General features: G+C 36.3%; 1 protein-coding gene across 4 annotated transcripts in view; it reads right to left on the reverse strand.

The window, feature by feature from the left end:
• Positions 1-18,197, reverse strand: part of LOC124798460 (venom dipeptidyl peptidase 4-like) — a 539,163-nt gene that overhangs the window by 43,361 nt on the left and 477,605 nt on the right. For 3 of the 4 annotated variants that reach the window (XM_047261885.1, XM_047261884.1, XM_047261886.1), the window contains exons 3-7: positions 11,901-11,995; positions 10,272-10,346; positions 9,530-9,582; positions 9,183-9,394; positions 6,032-6,201 (exon numbers count right to left, since the gene is read on the reverse strand). In XM_047261885.1, coding sequence (XP_047117841.1) covers positions 6,032-6,201; positions 9,183-9,394; positions 9,530-9,582; positions 10,272-10,346; positions 11,901-11,995 — 605 coding nt within the window. Of the gene's footprint in view, positions 1-6,031; positions 6,202-9,182; positions 9,395-9,529; positions 9,583-10,271; positions 10,347-11,900; positions 11,996-17,262; positions 17,282-18,197 lie in introns of those variants that run through there. The other variant, XM_047261887.1, reaches the window with a different exon arrangement.

Genomic DNA, 18,197 nt, shown 5'->3' on the forward strand with positions numbered 1-18,197 from the left:
CAACTTTTGTTTCAAGTGTTTCTTTACTAACCTCATTTACACACTGCAATGCCAGACTTTTGTACTTTCATTCGTAATAGGTACTTTGAGGCCAAGTTGATCAGGTAGTTGCAGATTGTCTGAGTCAACATAGCCCTTCCAGCTGCCACCAAAAAAGGAAAGGAAGACTGAGGTTTAATATTCCATCAACAATAAGGTCATTAGAGACTGAAATAAATCAGAATGGGTATCAATGGAGAAGTGAATCAACCATGCCCTTTGATTGGATCTATTTCATAATTCACTTTAACTCTTTCGCAGCTACATACATGCTCTCTGCTTTCCATGCTGAACACAGATTTGCTGTGACTGTACTGTTCAGAAAATGCTGATATCAGGGCTGAGAAATGGCATTCCAGCCACTGTGAAATACTTATCATCTGATTTTAAGAAAGCTATTTGCTGAAAAAATTTGATGCTTCCACATTTTACAGTGTGATATCTTCACTCAATAAAGGACTGAATTGCTTTGTATTATTTGTATAGTTACTGTGCTGCATAAAATTAAGTAATAGATTGCATGCTATTTTAAAGAGTTTGCAGAGGTAAAAATGCACTGTGTAAACTTTGCACATGGTTGATTTTATGCTTATACATCACTGTGTATGACATCTAGATAATATATCAAAATTTTATTTAAAATTGAGAATTGGATGATGTGTTGTTCTTGAGCGATGGATTTTTATATCCCACAGACAGTCTCATGCAACACATTTCTGTTTCTGTGAACTGGGTCTATTTGGCCATGACAATCATCGTATTTCATAAGTGGTTCAAGATACTGAAATGAAGTTCTTTATTTTTTGCAAATGACAGCATAAATTGAGGCACATGTGTTGTATGATAAATATTTAAAACTTTTTGTTTGCCAACATATGGAAGTAACTCATCCACAGCAGTGAGAGTTCGGTGGTTCAGGATGCGTACAGACGTCAGTAGCACTGTAGGAAACCCCAAGAGGTGCATGTATACATGTGCACCGTACCTGTGCAGTAGCAGAGGAGGACATGTATATATGTCCACAGCACTGATAGGGTTAAGCAAAACTCTAAATCTGGATAACCAGCTGAGGATTCCAAATGATGCCCTCCTGAAGATGGTGCACTTTTGAGTGTTTATTGAAGTTGTTGTTACTGTTTTGTTATGCATAATATTTAAATGACTGACTGTCATGTTCTTCAAATGCTGGAAGTTATGCTGATATGTGTACTGCCTGTAAGGACTCTAACCAGTGTGGAAGTACACCATTAATGAGTTCATTGCCTTACCACTGCATCAACTTCCTTGGTGAAAAAAAGGTCAAAAGAGTATTAAGAAATGCGTTTCCTGTCAAAAAATGTCAACCTTTTGCACCAGAATATAATAATCCATTCTGAATCCAATGCAGAGAAATTACTTTTACTTTTAGTTCTAGTACTGTGGCTGTGAATTTCACAGTTCACCCTAAATTCATTCTTATTATTAACTTGCTATTGCCCATGCCTGTACTCACATATCAGTAGTTTTGTTATGATGAGTGATGATGAATAAGTAAGCTACTGTACGCGTGATAACATCAACTGTCCTTAGGTCTCTGCCTATTTGGATAAGTATGTGCACCCTTCCCTCCTCCCCCCCCCCCCCCCCCAAATCCCAATCGTAATCCCCTCCCCCCCCTCTGCCCCTCAAGCCAAGCTGTCCTAACACACGATGCATGTGTAGTGCCAAGCAGTGCATACAGAGAGGTATGGGCAGGAGTGCTCATCAATGAATCATGGTATTGAATTACCTATACGTTATACAAGGTGTACATTGTGCAACAAATATTGTAGAAGTATAGATTAAACATGATTAAGATTATATAAGTATTGTATTCATTACTTCAAATTGTATCAAGTAACATATATCAACCCAGAAAAGCATTGCCACTAATACGATAAAGATCAAAAGTCAAAGAATTAATAGATTTTCAAAGAGTAAATATTTGTTTCCTAATTCACATATTATTCTTGAAATTAATTAGTATCCTGTACCACACACTTTATAAAGCAGCCTGTGTTCATCCTCAGGATTCAAGCTATCTCCATACCAAATGCCATTGAAAACAGTTCAGCTGGTTACTCCTGAAAATGTAACAGGGTTATTTTGACATTTGCACAATTTTTATGGCTAAAACTTTCAACTGTGATATCTTTTTTTTCCCCATGGTTCATTCTTCATGGAATGAAGCCCATATAGTGCCCAAGCTATTCTCAAATTACCTGTGAAAACCCCCATTAAGGACTGTCTAGTAGTTTTGGAGATGTGTTTTCAAACAGACAAACACGACAGTTTTACAGATTTATTATTAGTATAGACAGATGACAAACATTACTAAGAAGTACATTTATTAGCCTGTAAGTGTAAAAATACCACACGAAGTCCTTGAAGAGCTTGATTTTTTGTTATACAGACATACAGCTGCCACTGTGGCTGATTGTGATGATGTACCTACTGAAAAATCATCCCTAGCAATGGGGAGTCAAGTTTAGGACCTAAAACTCTAATCTTTATTATGTCTAAAGCTTTTTTGTGGAGCTGGGGGAGCTTTTAATAGTGGAGACATCTTTCTAAAACTTGAATATCTGCAATGAAGTGTTTCTCCAACCTTAAAAATTTGCTTATCTCTGACTGCAGTGGTTTACTTGTTCCTTAATAATGATGTGGAGACTAACAATTAAGCCACTTATTCACTTTTTTGACACATTTGAGTACCTTTGAGAAAGTTCTTCTGTTGTTGTTTTCATCTGATTGTCTTTGATTTGTGCCTGCTTTGTTTCCAGTCTAGCTGTTTGCAGCATAAATTAACTGCAGTGTTTCTATTGTATATATTTGTAGTTTAGCAACATGTGAACATGACTGTGTCCTGTTGACCAATTTTCCCTTACAGCAAAAAAAAAAAACAATTTTTTTTTCACTTTGCACACAACACACACACACACACACACACACACACACACACACACACACACAGATTAAATACATACATACAGGTCGTTCATTTTAACTGAAGACATTGAAATATCTTGAATACTACTCATTGGATCAAAATAAGTTATAATTGCAATTTGTTTGTTTCAGATGGGGACACCCAATGACACCACATTTGACCTATCACTCCACCCCATGGATGGATGGCAGCTTTGAAATTTTTTTTTTTTCCTTCAGATTATGATTCTACAGCAAAATGTACATGTTTTCTCTGAATCATTTTCTTCATTTTGCCACAGATGGCACCATAATCAGAGGAATAGAAATGAGAGCTCAATCATAATTTGTGATGGCTTGAATATCCAATGGCACATGGGACCCCTCCTCCATGCTGCAAGGGCAGGACAGACCAGTATTTCATACCTTCTAATTGGAAATCTCATTCACAATGTTGTGTTCCTCCAACACATTGAATAGGAGACTACTCAACGTGCCACTGTGGCCATGGCTCGAGGTGAATGCTACTCTGCTTTTCCAATTAGAGTAAGTGTTCAAATGTACTACTACCAGCTCCAGTACACTTAGTGATCCACTTTTCAAATGACTGCACAAAGGATATAAGCATTTTTGTGGGAATGTCAGCACAGACATTTCTGATGCGGTTGACCATGTCTTCATGGCCTGTTGGCACTTGCTAGTAAGCCTCACCTTTTCCTCACAGAAAGAAATCCGGTGATGCCAAATCCCGTGACCTAGTAGACCAATTAACAGGGTCACCTCTGCCAACCCACAGACCAGTGTAAACACAGTGTAATAGCTACCGTGCTTCAATTGTGTAATGCACCGGACAACTGTGATGCTGAAACCATATACGCTGTTGAACATTCAGGGCGACATCATGCAGTAGTACCAATAGTTCCTCTCCCAAAAATGTTCAATGTTTGCCTCCATTCAATGTGCCTTCAGTAAAATACAGACCAATGAGTTTGTTTCCCATGATGCCACACCATACATTTACTGGCCAAGGATGTTGATGGTCAACTTGCCATTATCAGTGGGGATTGTCCATACTCCAATAATGCATGTTATGTCAGTTAACACTACCATGGTTTGTGAATGTAGACTCATTGGAAAATAGTACCTCAGCAACAAATGTGGGGGTAATGATCAAAGCAGACGAAATTAATTAAAATTTGTGCTGGGCCGGGACTCAAACCAGGGTCTTCTTGCTCGCTAGGCAGAAATGTTAACCATTACACCATCACAGTACGATGGTCAACATTGTTGCATGAACCACATAAACTGAGTGCCATCCCCAGCACAAACTTCAATTCATTTTTCCCCTACATTTCTGCCTAGCAAGCAAGAAGACCCAGGTTCGAGTCCTGGCCACAGCACAAATTTTAATTCATTTAGTCTGCTTCAATCGTTATTGTAGATAATAAAAAGAGACTTAAATGTCTCAGGGAAACATTTAATTATTAAAAAAATGTGGTGGTTGTATGACTTTGTTGATGTGCCCTTCACAAACACTACCCAGTTATGGAAATTGACACCATGGAGTACTTGATGCAATGACACTTGGTAAGGATGATACTTATGATGATGCAGTATTGTGACAAAAACTTCATATGGACACACCAGAATCGCAGTGTTATTTCCAGGAACTTATCCTTGGGTTGTGGTGCACTGCTGCTAGTACAGCTCTTTCATGAGCTTCTCGTGTAACACATTTGCTTCATTTCTTTTTGCCATTCTGTATGCTACCATTAGACATAAAGGCATCCACCACCTTGTAAAAGGATAAACAAGAGGGAGCTTCCCCTTGGGAAATGCTTGGCATACAAGGCAACACCAGCCTCAACATTTCTCCTACATTTTCGGTAAATCAGGATCATTTCAATTTTTTCTTCTGGGTTTGCAACATTCATTGTCCACTTGCCTGTCTGTCCTCCAAATGATAGGTAGACATGCAGGCAATGAACACTACACAAGGATTGCACTGTTTAGAGCTGCTACCTGTTCTATGTCTGCATGGTACGTGAGCTCTGGTCACAATGTATTGCCTGTTACTATACGTCGTAGTTCGCTACATGGCCATGGTGGCGCATTGGGTAGTCCTCTGTTCAACATGTCAGAGGAATACAATGTTGCAAATGGGACTTCCAATTAGATGTTATGAAATACTGGCCTGTCCTACCCTCACAGCATACAGGTGGGGACCCATGTGCCATTGTCATAAATTACGATTATGTACCCATCTCTATTCCTTCAATCACAGTGCCATCTGTGATGAAATGAAGATAATGCTTCAGACAAAATGTACATAGATTTTTCTGTAGAGTTGCGATCTGCTATAAAAAATGGGGATTCCCATTGAATATTTCAAAATTGGCCCCTGCCACTCATGCACAAGGTAGGGTGACAGGTCAAGTGTGGTACATTGGATGTCCCCCGCTGAGACAAGCAAATTAGAATTATAATTTTTTTATCCAATATGTAGTTTTTGAGATATTTCAATGTCTCCAGTTAAAATGAACACCCCATGTATACATAACCTAAAGAGAGCTACCTGATTTCATGTTCACTTCATTATTATGCACACATGTAAAAGTATGAGAAACTATCCTAGCTATTGTGGCCATTAGTTTCTTTCTTGAGAAGAAAATTGGGATGGGCTGATGTAGGTTAGTGATGTTATAAAGGAGGTAGATCACTCAGACCCCAGAAGGAAAGGGAGCCATCTGTTATGAGAACTGGGAGAGACAAAGGTGAATGTTATACTATATATAACACACTGGGCACTATAGTCTGCATGTTTCAGTTTGTAATATAAGTAATGATAGTGGTGATATCATATAAATGTAATGAAAATATTTGATTATCATGTAAAGCATCAGGAAATTGTCAGCTACCATCATTAGCTTATGGAAAGCTGAAAATGAAATTTTCAAGAAATGTGCCTCAATATTCCCCAATTAATGACTAATGTTACATTTATGAGATTACAGTAGCTTTGCTGTTTTGGAAAACTGGTAATCACCTTTGGGTATCGTACATTGACGGCTCTTGTGTACTGGAACTCCAGATTTGCAGGAGATCCGTAATATGGAATTGTCATAAAACGCGTTAAACTATCATTAAATGTTGCATAAGCCAATTTCTTCCCATCTGGAGAAAACCAGAGGGCTTTATTTGATGCAAGGACTTCCTCTGAAAAAAGAAGAAAGGTTAAATTCAATAATTGCAAATCCAGTTTCAGTAACGTTATGTTAATAACAAAAAAATAAGTTCCCTTTTGGGGACAAAACGAAACAGCTAAGTAAATGCATATAATCAGTTAAACTAATACTATTTCCTACAACAGAAAAGGGAATGTGAGTTTGCTAAAATTGTGCATGTTGAGAATAAAATGTTTGGTAGCATTTTTAAGAAATGAGAAAAATTATTATTTTGGCAATGAAATGCAAGTTACATATATCTGATTGAAACACATTAAGCAATGGGTATGATTCTAGAGACATTGATTGTTCATTGGCAGTATGATCAAAGTATTAATGTGAGGATCAGGAGTCTACTCAGAGCCAAGAACTTTAATTTTTGACGAAACTTCAAGCAATGTAGAATATTCATTTTCTGTTTCTTGCTGACAAACTAGAGCAAAATTCTATACTTCCAACATTGTCCTGTATGAATGTTCACTATTAATATGTGGGGGTAAATCTGTCAGACACATGGCCTAAATTTAGGAGACATTTCATAAAATATGCTGTGGCTTTCACCACAGTTTCTGGTAAGTCTACTGAATCAGGCAATGCCTTAATGTCTCATTAGTCAAACAATGGAAAATCAGATCTCAACTTGTAACAGCAAGGTAGCTGCTGAAAGCAAGATACTGACTCTTGTGCTTTTCTGTAACAACATTTGTCACAGTGTACAAGTGTCATAGGCAAAACACCAAAATAGCAAGCTACACCCATAGAAGCTGACTGGGTGAATAGTTCTATCAGAGAGGAACAGAGGGAGCTATCAGATGTGCCAAGGCTTTGCAATTGTGATAACATGGGGTCTGAGATGCTCTAAATAAATGATATATTCTGCTTACACTTCCTTATAATGTTGCTTCAGAATATATTAAAATGCAATGTGAAGATTTGTGACTGCATGGTAATGTGAGGGCAGGCATACTTGTTGTTGAGGTCCCAGCCAGGGAGGATCACTGTATTGTTACACAAAGCACATTGTGCATCTTCGCATCTGGTCTTGCCATCTAAGAACAAGTAATAGACTTCTTGCAACATTCTGTGTCATCCTGCACCATTGGTCGGAGACTAGTAGCAGCTTAACTGGGGCATTATTGTCCCAAGCATAGGCTGCTGTTAATACAGTAACACAAATAGCTTTGTTTGGAGTGGAGTTATAACAGAAAACCGTGGACTGCTGACGAATGCTGCCACATTGTGTTCAGCAACGAACTGAAGTTTGGCACTACCCCAGATGACCATTGTTGTTGGGGGAGATCCAATTCTACCAATGTTTTTTTGGGAGGCATAGCATTATTACTACTAGCATCATGCTGTGGGGAGTCATCGAGTATGACTTCAGGTCACTGCACAAATTCCGGTAGTGACTGCAAATTCTGATAACACAACATAGGTCATGAACATCCTGTGTCCTCATGTGTTACTTCTCAATCAACAGTATTGTGGTACTATTTTTCAACAGGACAGTGCTCATCCACACAAGGCAAGCATCTATATGAACTGTGTGCATGATCACAGTCTGGATACAACAGTTGCCAGCCAGTTTACAGCAGGAAATGATACAATGGCTTTATGATGCCTTTCTCAACTCAATCAGATCATGCACTAAGTTGGAGGACATGTGATGATATACTGATAAACAGACACATACTGTCAAGTTCTTTGAAAAGGTCACTTGATTTTGTAATCATTGCAATAACACCACACACCTTCTGAAACTGTGAAGTTTCATGCTGGATGCTTCACTTTTTTTTTTTTAAAAAAAAGGCAGTGTACAGTTCCTTAAGTTGCCATGTGGTAACTTAAACAGTTAAGTGCAAGAGAGACAGCCATCACATTAGAATTTTTAGTGTTGTCTGTGGCAGGATGCAACAATAAATGTGGATTGTCTAAGTTAAGTGGACCAGCACAGTTGCTATTGCTGAAGCTGGCGTATGAATGGATCTTCCTAACAAGCAAAATGCTCGAAAGCTATCTTAGACAGAACACAAGTCAGAATTATTGGGGGAATTTATGCTCTTTTTGTGACTTTGTATACATGCTGCTTGCTACATTACACCTCAGTGGTTGGGTAATTATTTTAAGAAATTATTTAAGTGGACCAGCAGACCAGCAGACGCACAGATTTTCTGCCTCTTTTTAAAATAAAAGTATCAAAATGTCAGTTCAGTTTTATTAAATAGTGTCAAGTACAGCTTTAAAAATAAGAAGTGTGTTGTAACATAACTTACAAAAGGAAAAGTTTTGTGTGATTATATAGATTTTAATGAGCAAACTAGGGTATTTGAATCTCTTTTCGCATACAGTTTTACTGAGCTTTATTATGAATATCTTTTGTGAGAAAAGATGATTTTTCTTACAAGTTCTCATAACAGTCAGAATTATTGGGGGAATTTATGCTCTTTTTGTGACTTTGTATACATGCTGCTTGCTACATTACACCTCAGTGGTTGGGTAATTATTTTAAGAAATTATTTAAGTGGACCAGCACAGTTGATATTGCTGTAGTTGGCATATGAATGGATCTTCCTAACAAGCAAAATGCTTGAAAGCTATCTTAGACAGAACACAAGTAATATTCTGTAGCATATCTGTGGTTATCTACTTATGCTGATTCTCCATGGGGACCATAAACAAGATGGCAGCCATATGCATTAGCATGAAGTGTGGTAGAATTCTGTCACTTAGGTGTAATTTTGTAGCTTGTCTATTCTGCCAAACACATTGTTTTATTCCTTCTTTTTCTTTTGTAGATACTATTTGTCTATTTCCATCTGAAAATATTTATCTTATCTGATTCTGTCATCTGCTTCATGAAAGGCGAACTCTATATAATATCCATTGAGTATTTGTGCCTAAGAATATCTGTTGCTGCATAATAAAACATTTCCAGCATCGGTGTACCAATAAAAGCTAGATTATCTTCCTTACCTTCATATACCCAGTCTGGTGTACCATGATAAATTGATCCAAAGCTACCTGTGGTGGTAAGCTTAAACTCTCTAGCAAGTTCAGCTGTTGGACGGTAATATATGTTATTGTGGTAAACATACACAAGTGCATTTCCAGTGGGTGCCCACACAACAAGCTGCAACACCTTGTTGTCTAATAGTCCCTCACTATTTACTAGAGGCATTTTTGTTCTGCAACAGAGAGGGAGAAATTTGAGAAAAGAAAACATTTATATGAGAAATTTTACATGTGAGCATAATGGTTAATTACTACTTAGTAAACTTCCATCAAACAGCAATTCATCAGTGCCTGTTTTATAAACTTACTTCTTCTCTATGTTGATGATTTCATACTGGGCCAAGTAGGTATGTCTGAATAGCTGAAAGCAGAATAGATGATAAAATAAACATTTTTAAGTAGAAAAATTGGAATATTTACATAGAAAAGACATAACATTGGTGGTATCAGTGTAATTTTAAGAAAATGAAATACTTTTTATATATATACTGAAAGACAAAGATGCTGTGACTTACCAAACGAGAAAGCACTGGTAGATAGACACAATAAAAAACACACAAACACACACAAATTTCAAGCTTTCACAACCCAAGGTTGCTTCATCAGGAAAGAGGGAAGGAGTGGGAAAGACGAAAGGATGTGGGTTTTAAGGGAGAGGGTAAGGAGTCATTCCAATCCCAGGAGCGGAAAGACTTACCCTCTCCCTTAAAACCCACATCCTTTCGTCTTTCCCACTCCTTCCCTCTTTCCTGATGAAGCAACCTTGGGTTGTGATAGCTTGAAATTTGTGTGTTTTTTATTGTGTCTATCTACTAGCGCTTTCTCGTTTGGTAAGTCACAGCATCTTTGTTTTTTATATATATTTTACCCACATGGAATGTTTCCCTCTATTATACACATATATTGAATCATTCTTGAGTTACCCAAGTGTGAAATCAATTAAGACTTATCTTGAAAGTATCAAGGTATCAACAAGTTGATTTTCTGAAGAATGTTTCAAAATTGTAAAAGTATCTACATGTAAATAGCAAAAAAGGATGGTATTGTTACCTTTGAATGGTTGCTGGAAATTAAAAGATATTTTTGATCCTCAGACAATTCAAGCTGCAATGTTGGGTACTGCACCTGCAACCAAGAATTACTTACATGAAGCATTTCAGGTTCTGTAGAACCCACATGAATGAACAATTTAATCTGCAATATGAAAAATGTATTTTAGTATTTTGATATGTTTAATGAGTACAACAGAAACTGAAAAAGGAACAGCTAACACAGACAATGCAGCATGCCCAAGCAGAATATAAAATTGAGATTTTAACACAGACAGTTTTGTACATGCTAAAATAATTTGAATGTTTCTGTATTTATTATTTCACTCTCATGTTCTGGGTGGAACTGACAAACATGAATCTAATGTTCAGTGTTTTCTGCAAATGAATTTCACTACAGTACACTGTAGTTATGGAATTCATTGGTCATTCATCAAATTCTGTAAATCTCACTGTGAGAGAAAATTTTCATGAACTTTGAAGATGACACTGCAAGATATGCAGTTATCTAGTTTAGCCAATGTTGTTGCTCTCATTAAATGAATAAATACTGCATTTATTTTTTCTGCATCACCAAGACCATAACACTGTAAAACAACAGGAAGCATAAATGCAAAATAAGTTAGCTGTTCTGCCTTCAAACCAATAAAATGACTTGTAAAAGGTTATAAAAACCATGGATGTAAAAGGTAGAATGCTTGATTTAAAATGCAGTGATTTTTAAGGTTGATATATTGTTGCTCACTGTCAGTTTGATAAAAACATAAAAGTGAAGATGACACCATATAGAGGATTTAAAAGTGGAGAACAATCATACACGATTTGGAGTGTGCCAGTGTGAACTTAGAGATTTAGAAAGACTAAACTATTTAAAAATTAGGGATCACTGTGAGACAAGATAGTAAGGTACTGTTTGTAAATCTGAATGTGACCACAAGCTGTCAGTTCAACTTTTCAATCTAGGAGGCCTCTGAAGAGATTTATACAAGAGGGAGTAGTTCTGAATGGGAATGACAGAAAAAATGACGTCTCAGGTAGCAAACAGAGTGCCATTCAGGGAAGAAGCAATCAATAGCAAATATACATTTTCACAATATTGGTGATAAACAGTGTGACATCACTGGTGACAAGAAATGTGTTTGATGCAAGTGCAACAGGATGGTCTAAGATTCCATTGACATTGGAATCATTAGAAATGAAGTAAAAACTCAAGTTAGATAAGTAGGGTAAAAGGAGGGGGAGGGGGGGGGTGCAATAATTTGAACATGACCTGTTTGAGGGAATCTTTCCAACACTTGCCTGAAATGATTTGGGGGATCTGCAGGAAACCCAACATAGGAGGACCAATACACCACACTCACTTGTTGCAAATGTGCTAAACACAGTATGGGAAAATGAGATTGTAAGTTAGGATGAATAAGGTATGAATGTGTATGCACTGAACTTCCATGTAGAATGCAAAACTGTGATTACACAGAGTCAAAGGAGAAGCAAGTTGCACAGTTGCAGTAACACAAAATGACTTTGAATGTACTGTGATGACTGACTGCATACTTTTTCACAAACATCCAATGTTGTCTTTTACATCACAAATGTATAAATATAAACTTCAATATAAATTTATACTTACTGCAAAATTGTCCCCAAGTAGTTCAGTCTTCTTTTGCTTTGCAACATCAAAAATAATTATCTGTCCCAGTGGGTCTTTGTATAGCAGTTCAGTGTCTAAAACAAAAATAGGCATCAAATATAAGTCATTGTTTTTGTTTTGCAAATGGGTGTGAATTTTCTTACATAGTATGTGAAGTAACAATTATTAAACACTGTAACTACTTGTTTTCTTTGGTTATATGAAACTGCTGCTCTCAAATTACTTGAATACTATACATAAAACATTTCTGCATTTTTCACAGTAAATAAACTTCTGGGGCTGGACACAGGTTACATTATCATGTGGGGAGTGACAATGAAATATTGTCTAATTTTGTACTTTGTACACAATACTGTATGTTTAATAAGTTTATTTCTTGTAATGTTGTAGTATTTACATTAGAGACAGAACCTAGTTCTGAGAAGGATGTGGTAGGAATGGACAATAACCTTTCGGAGAAAATTTCACAGTATTACAGAAATAATATATTTCACAAATGGATAATTGAACCTGAAATTATTCTATCCTTCGTTACATGTACAAAGTCTTATAGTTACCCCATCTTGATGAATATGACACAACATAATGGTATTATAACAGCTAGCAAGTTTACACCAAGAAACTAGTTTCTGATACAAAAAGGAATTAACACTCACACATATATATCTGATTAAGAAAGCCCCTTTGTTGGGTAGCTGGAGGATCGGAAATTCACCACTCACAGATCTTAATCACCTTTAATCACACTACGGAAAAAGAAATATTTTTTCCAAAATTCCTTGTAGCCTCCCAAAGCCTTATCATGCTGATCACCAAACAAACAATAATCTTGTCCATGCTTATGCTACTCTTGCTTCTGATACCATTCCCCAGGTGTCATACCCATGCAAAACCTAGATGCAAGTTGTAGCCTACCTATCTGCAAACCACATACAGTTCCAGTTTTGTAATCAGCATGTTCTATCCCATCACTTGCGAAAGAGACCATGTTTGTGTATCAATTTTGCAACTGCTGTACAACTTTCTATGTGAGAATGACCACTATTTAGTTACCAACTCATAAGGAATGTCATAAAACAGTGACCAGTAACATGTTTTACCATTCAGTTGCAAAGTATGCTACTTGGATCAGTTTTGTCAGTAGGAACATCTGTATCACAACTTATTTGTTTGAGACCCATCAAGCAACTAGGCACAGTGGTTAATGACAATGAACTCATACACTGGAGAAACAGAGTTTTAATCACATAATGACCAACCCTACTTGTTGCTTCTGATACTTACCTAGCTCATGTGAATGCTGGGATGGGTCTTGCCACAAGACCATTGTAGGTATCCTCCCCAATTGGGGTCCACAACCCTACAAAGTTATTACATGAAGTATTTGTTCAATTGGCTTATACTAATAAGAATTAAGGACTCATTAAGTGAATGATGCCTAGTCATCACCTGTGCATAAGTTTGCTGCACAGACTGAGTGCAAATGTGTTCAGTGCTAAATTACACTCAGAATATGTGTGGGAAGCTCATGTATTTGGACACTGTGTGGATATTCCTGATATATAATCCATACTGATAAATTTAAAAAATTAATATATTCAGAGAATGACAAAAGTTGATGCTGAATGCCATAACTGCATGAACAGATGGCAGTTAAGCAATTTGAAATACCAGTGTATTAATGAAAAGACTATTTCAAATATAGAAATATGTCACAATCATTTGTATTAAGTTTTCATTAATTCCTTACATCATGTGGATCAAATGTTGTGATGGTTCTTTCAGCAAAACCATAGCATATTCTTTTCCCTCATTCTCATCTAACCCAAAATAGAGCTCCATATCTAACAACCTCACATTGATTATATGTTAAACTTTAAGCCTGATAGCCATTTGGTGATAGTTAACACAAGCATAAATAATATAATATTTTACTATTGCCAATTGTAATCCGAGAATTCTAAGTTACATCAGAAATTAAAAATACTGTAAGCAAAACTGAAGAAAATTATGTACACTTTTATTGCACATTCAATAATGCTGAGATACAAGGATTCTTTACTATGAAGTAAAACAGTGTTAATTAAATCTTGTAAGACAGTACATGATAATGTTGATAGATATCTAATATAGCTCCTACAATCAATACCCTTATGCAGCCCACTAAATAATCTAAGTACAACTATTTTGCTACTGCAGAGCACATGTTATCAGGATAAAATAAGAGTGGTTATCTTTATGCAACAGGTTTATTTTGTGTAATAGGTATGTGCTACCATTGTAGGATAATCCACATTCTGTGTTCATTGAATTTCACTCATTCTACAGCTTCTCCATCTTGAGAGTCATAAAATACAGTGTGTGTGTGCGGTGGGGGGGGGGGGGGGGGGGGGGCACATGCCAAATAAATTGAGAATGTCCTTCAAAAAATGCATTCCAGTGTTGGAAATTATGCAGACTTCCTCATCTGAAAATAAAATTCCAGAGAACATAGTGCATGCAAAAATATACAGCAAGGCATGCTGCATAAACATGCTGTTTTCTTCCTGATCATCCATTAATAACTATCCATTCAGCAGTCTTCCATTTGAATTGTATAGTATTTCAATTAGCAGCATGATGTAATCAAAATATGAGGTATATTTTGGCAACTGAAGACTCACTCATTTTTTATGCATGTATACATAGAACCTTGTTTTCCTGCATTATCTCACTGCTCAGTATAACCTGACATCTGCTCAATGTTTGCCTTAAAATAAGTAACTACGTAAAGTAAGACATAGCTATGACTGAAAACGAATGATCATTTATTTACAGAATTTTATTTGTGTCCATTGTAACAGCTGTTGTCCTTTGTGTCATTATAATGTATGATAAATAACTATTAATAATTAATGACTGTAATTAATGCTAATTTACTTTTTATTGGAATTATTTTAAATGAGATGTGCTAATGTGCAGATTATCATGCAATAAGAACTAACTCAGTTGCACTGCTCTTTTAAATATTTGGAGTAGCTTCCCAGTTACTGCACTGCAACCAAACGAGGTAAAAATATGTATATTTATTTTCTTCTTTCTTTAGTTTTAGTAGCACATGCATTGTACAAAGCATGCCAAGAGCTTTCATTTGTTCTGGAAGACGTATTGTAAAGCACTTTCTCAGTTTAAATTAGACTATTCTCTCCCAGAAAAGTGCAAGAAGCTTGAGTACTAAAATAAATCACAAATAGTCCCTTTCAGAATCTGTAAGGGGTCTCACAGGAATCAATTTGAATTCCATTGCAACTACTGTGCTAGCGATAGGAGTTCTTGCATTCTTTATTTATGAACGAGAGTAGATGTGCTCTCTCTTGACAGCTTGTATCAATCATTCATAAATGTAACTCAAAAAATAAAAAATAGTGTGCATGCTTCATGATTCACCCTTATTCTGGCATGGAAAGGAGAGTATAATATTGACACAATCATATTTGTGTGCTTTCTACATCTACAATTATACTTACATTTTGTAGTTGAAGGTATTTTGAGTGTAACTATCATTCTGCCTCCTCTGCCCTTCCTATTCCATTCATGAATGGTGATGCGGGAATAACAACAGTCTAAAGCTTGAATTTGCATGATTTTATAGCCATGATCATTTCAAGAGATGTGATTATGTGGATGGGAGTAAGATGTTGTGTGACCTTATTTAACCTTATTTATAAAGGATGCTCTTGGAAGTTTTACAGTAAACCTCTCCATGGTGAACACTGGCCACTCCTGTTATATCTGCCACTAGTATTCAGCGAGCACGTAAATGACATTCTTGTGCTTCCTAAGTGAACTTACGAGGAAATGTGCCATCTTTCTGTGGCTCTTCTCTGTTACCTCTGCTAATTGTAACTGGTAAGGGACCCAGCCTGACAAGCAGTAATTAACAAGGCACCTTACAGGCTGCCCCCCTTTGATTTTCATCAACTCTTAGGATTTTAACGTCGTTGCCCCGACAACAATTTCCTAAGGCTGTACGATGCAAGTCCTAGTTTAGAAGATTTGTGAACACTGTTAAGTATAAAAAATTGTAACCAATTAATATAATCTTTGGTAGCTGAATGTGTGGGGAGAAAGTCTGATAATCGTAAGTTGCTCGTTCAAATCTCACTAGCAGCAACAGCTTTTTTTGTTTATTTGGGTGCCATATTTAGTAAAAAATATGAATGTTAATTAGCAAGGGCTGACTCATAACATTTTAACAAAAGAACAAATTTTTATTTTTAATTACAGATTGCTTGAAATGGCAGTTCACAATGAATCAAAATTTGGTGCAAAAATACAGAAGGTCAAACAGAAAATAAACTACTATTTTTATTTTTGGAGATTGGACAGGTTTAGTGATGTATATAATAATTTTTCATTTCAGAGTAAGGCATTTTGCATGTCTGTATCAAAATGTAATTGGCTCTATCACAGAGAAAAATACCTGAAAAATATTCTTCTAGATAACTGCTTTTACATACTAGTAGTGAATAAATCTGTACAAACCACCTGGTTATGTAGTGTACAACAGCAACACATCTACTTGTTGTTGCTAACATTGATTTGTTCCATATCATGATGATTGTGTCTCATGCAAAATCATATGTAATATATGTAGTATGTGGCTGACTATATTAGTCTGTGAACTACATAAAATAGAAGTAATAAGAAGCACTTTGTGACAAAGATTTTGAAACACTGTTATGCCATGGAATTCTGCAAATGTATAGCACCTAAGACAGACAAAGAGAAGTCAATGAGTCACTGTTGGAATCAGCCAATTCATACAAATACCTGGGTGCAACACTTTGTATGGATATGAAATGAAGTCATCACATAGGTTCAATATTGGGTAAAGCAGGTTATAGACTTCAGTTTATTGGTAGAATACTTGGGAAGTGCAATCAATCTACAAAGGAGATTGCTTACAATCACTTGTGTGACTGGTTCTAGAATATTGTTCAAGTGTGTGGGACCTGTACCAGATAGGACTAACTGGGGATATTGAATGAATACACAAATGGTCACAGGTTTGTTTAATCTGTGGGAAAGTGTCACAGAGATATTGAAGGAAATCAACTGGAAGACTCTTGAAGACAGATGTAAAGTATCCAAGAAAGTCTGTTAACAAAGTTTCAAGAACCAGCTTTAAATGATTACTCTAGGAATGTACTACAACTCCCTATATATCACTTACATAGTAATCGTGAGGATAAGATAATAATAATTACTGCACACACAGAGGCATTCAAACAATCATTCATCCCACACTCCATACGTGAATGGAAGAGGAAGAAACTCTAACTGGTATAATGGGACATACCCATTGCCATTCACCTCATGATGGTTTGCAGAGTATAGACGTAGATGCAGAAGCATTTTCCTATTCTTTCTGTACTGTGTGGAATTATCATATTTTCGTCTTCTGTCATGTGCTACAGTACTGATTAGACATTTTCAGTCAAAATGTTTACTGTAAACAAAGAGATGCATAATTCAGTTTTTATGAATAGTATTATCCTGGTTACTAATAATATGCCTTTGTATACCATATATATAAAAAAAGGTCTTTGATCTTACAAGGAAACTGCAATAACTCATGCTGTGTCCATGCTGAGATTGTCATACACTCTCATTCAAACAGCAGCCTCATAGGGTGACACTGGAGTCATCCCCAGAAGAGCAAAAAGCAATAGAAGCATGTAACCCACATAGTGATTAGTTTCATCTCACCTGAAACCCAAGTGCTGTTGAAACCCTCATTACTTTCAGGTTCAAATCTTTCATCCAAAACATCCTCAAGGTCTACACTTGGAAGAATTATGCCTTGATCTCTACCTAACACTGTAACAACAATCATAAACTCCCCCTAAAACACAATTAGTTATAATACAGGTGGTTCTTTCAATGACTTTAAAATGAAATAAATAAATTATGAAAAACTTCATGCTTTCAAATTATTTTGATGAAACATATAGGCCACATATTGCATTAACATTTCTGTTTCCTTGTCTGTATGTGTTACCTGAAATGTGCAAAATTGGTATACTTTTGTAAGCTACATGCTGAAGTATAGCCCTTCTATGTAAACCCAACAATGTGAACAGAACTCTTCAACAGTGCAGCAATGAAAAAAAAGTTTTCATCATTCCATGATGTGATGTGTTAATATTATGCCAGTATGAATCAGTTGTACGTTTACCACTGTACCGAACAGGACTGTTGGTATTTATGTCACTCTCATTTCCCAGTATCATA

The sequence above is a fragment of the Schistocerca piceifrons genome, chromosome 5, assembly GCF_021461385.2.
Source record: "Schistocerca piceifrons isolate TAMUIC-IGC-003096 chromosome 5, iqSchPice1.1, whole genome shotgun sequence".
Lineage (NCBI taxonomy): Eukaryota > Metazoa > Arthropoda > Insecta > Orthoptera > Acrididae > Schistocerca > Schistocerca piceifrons.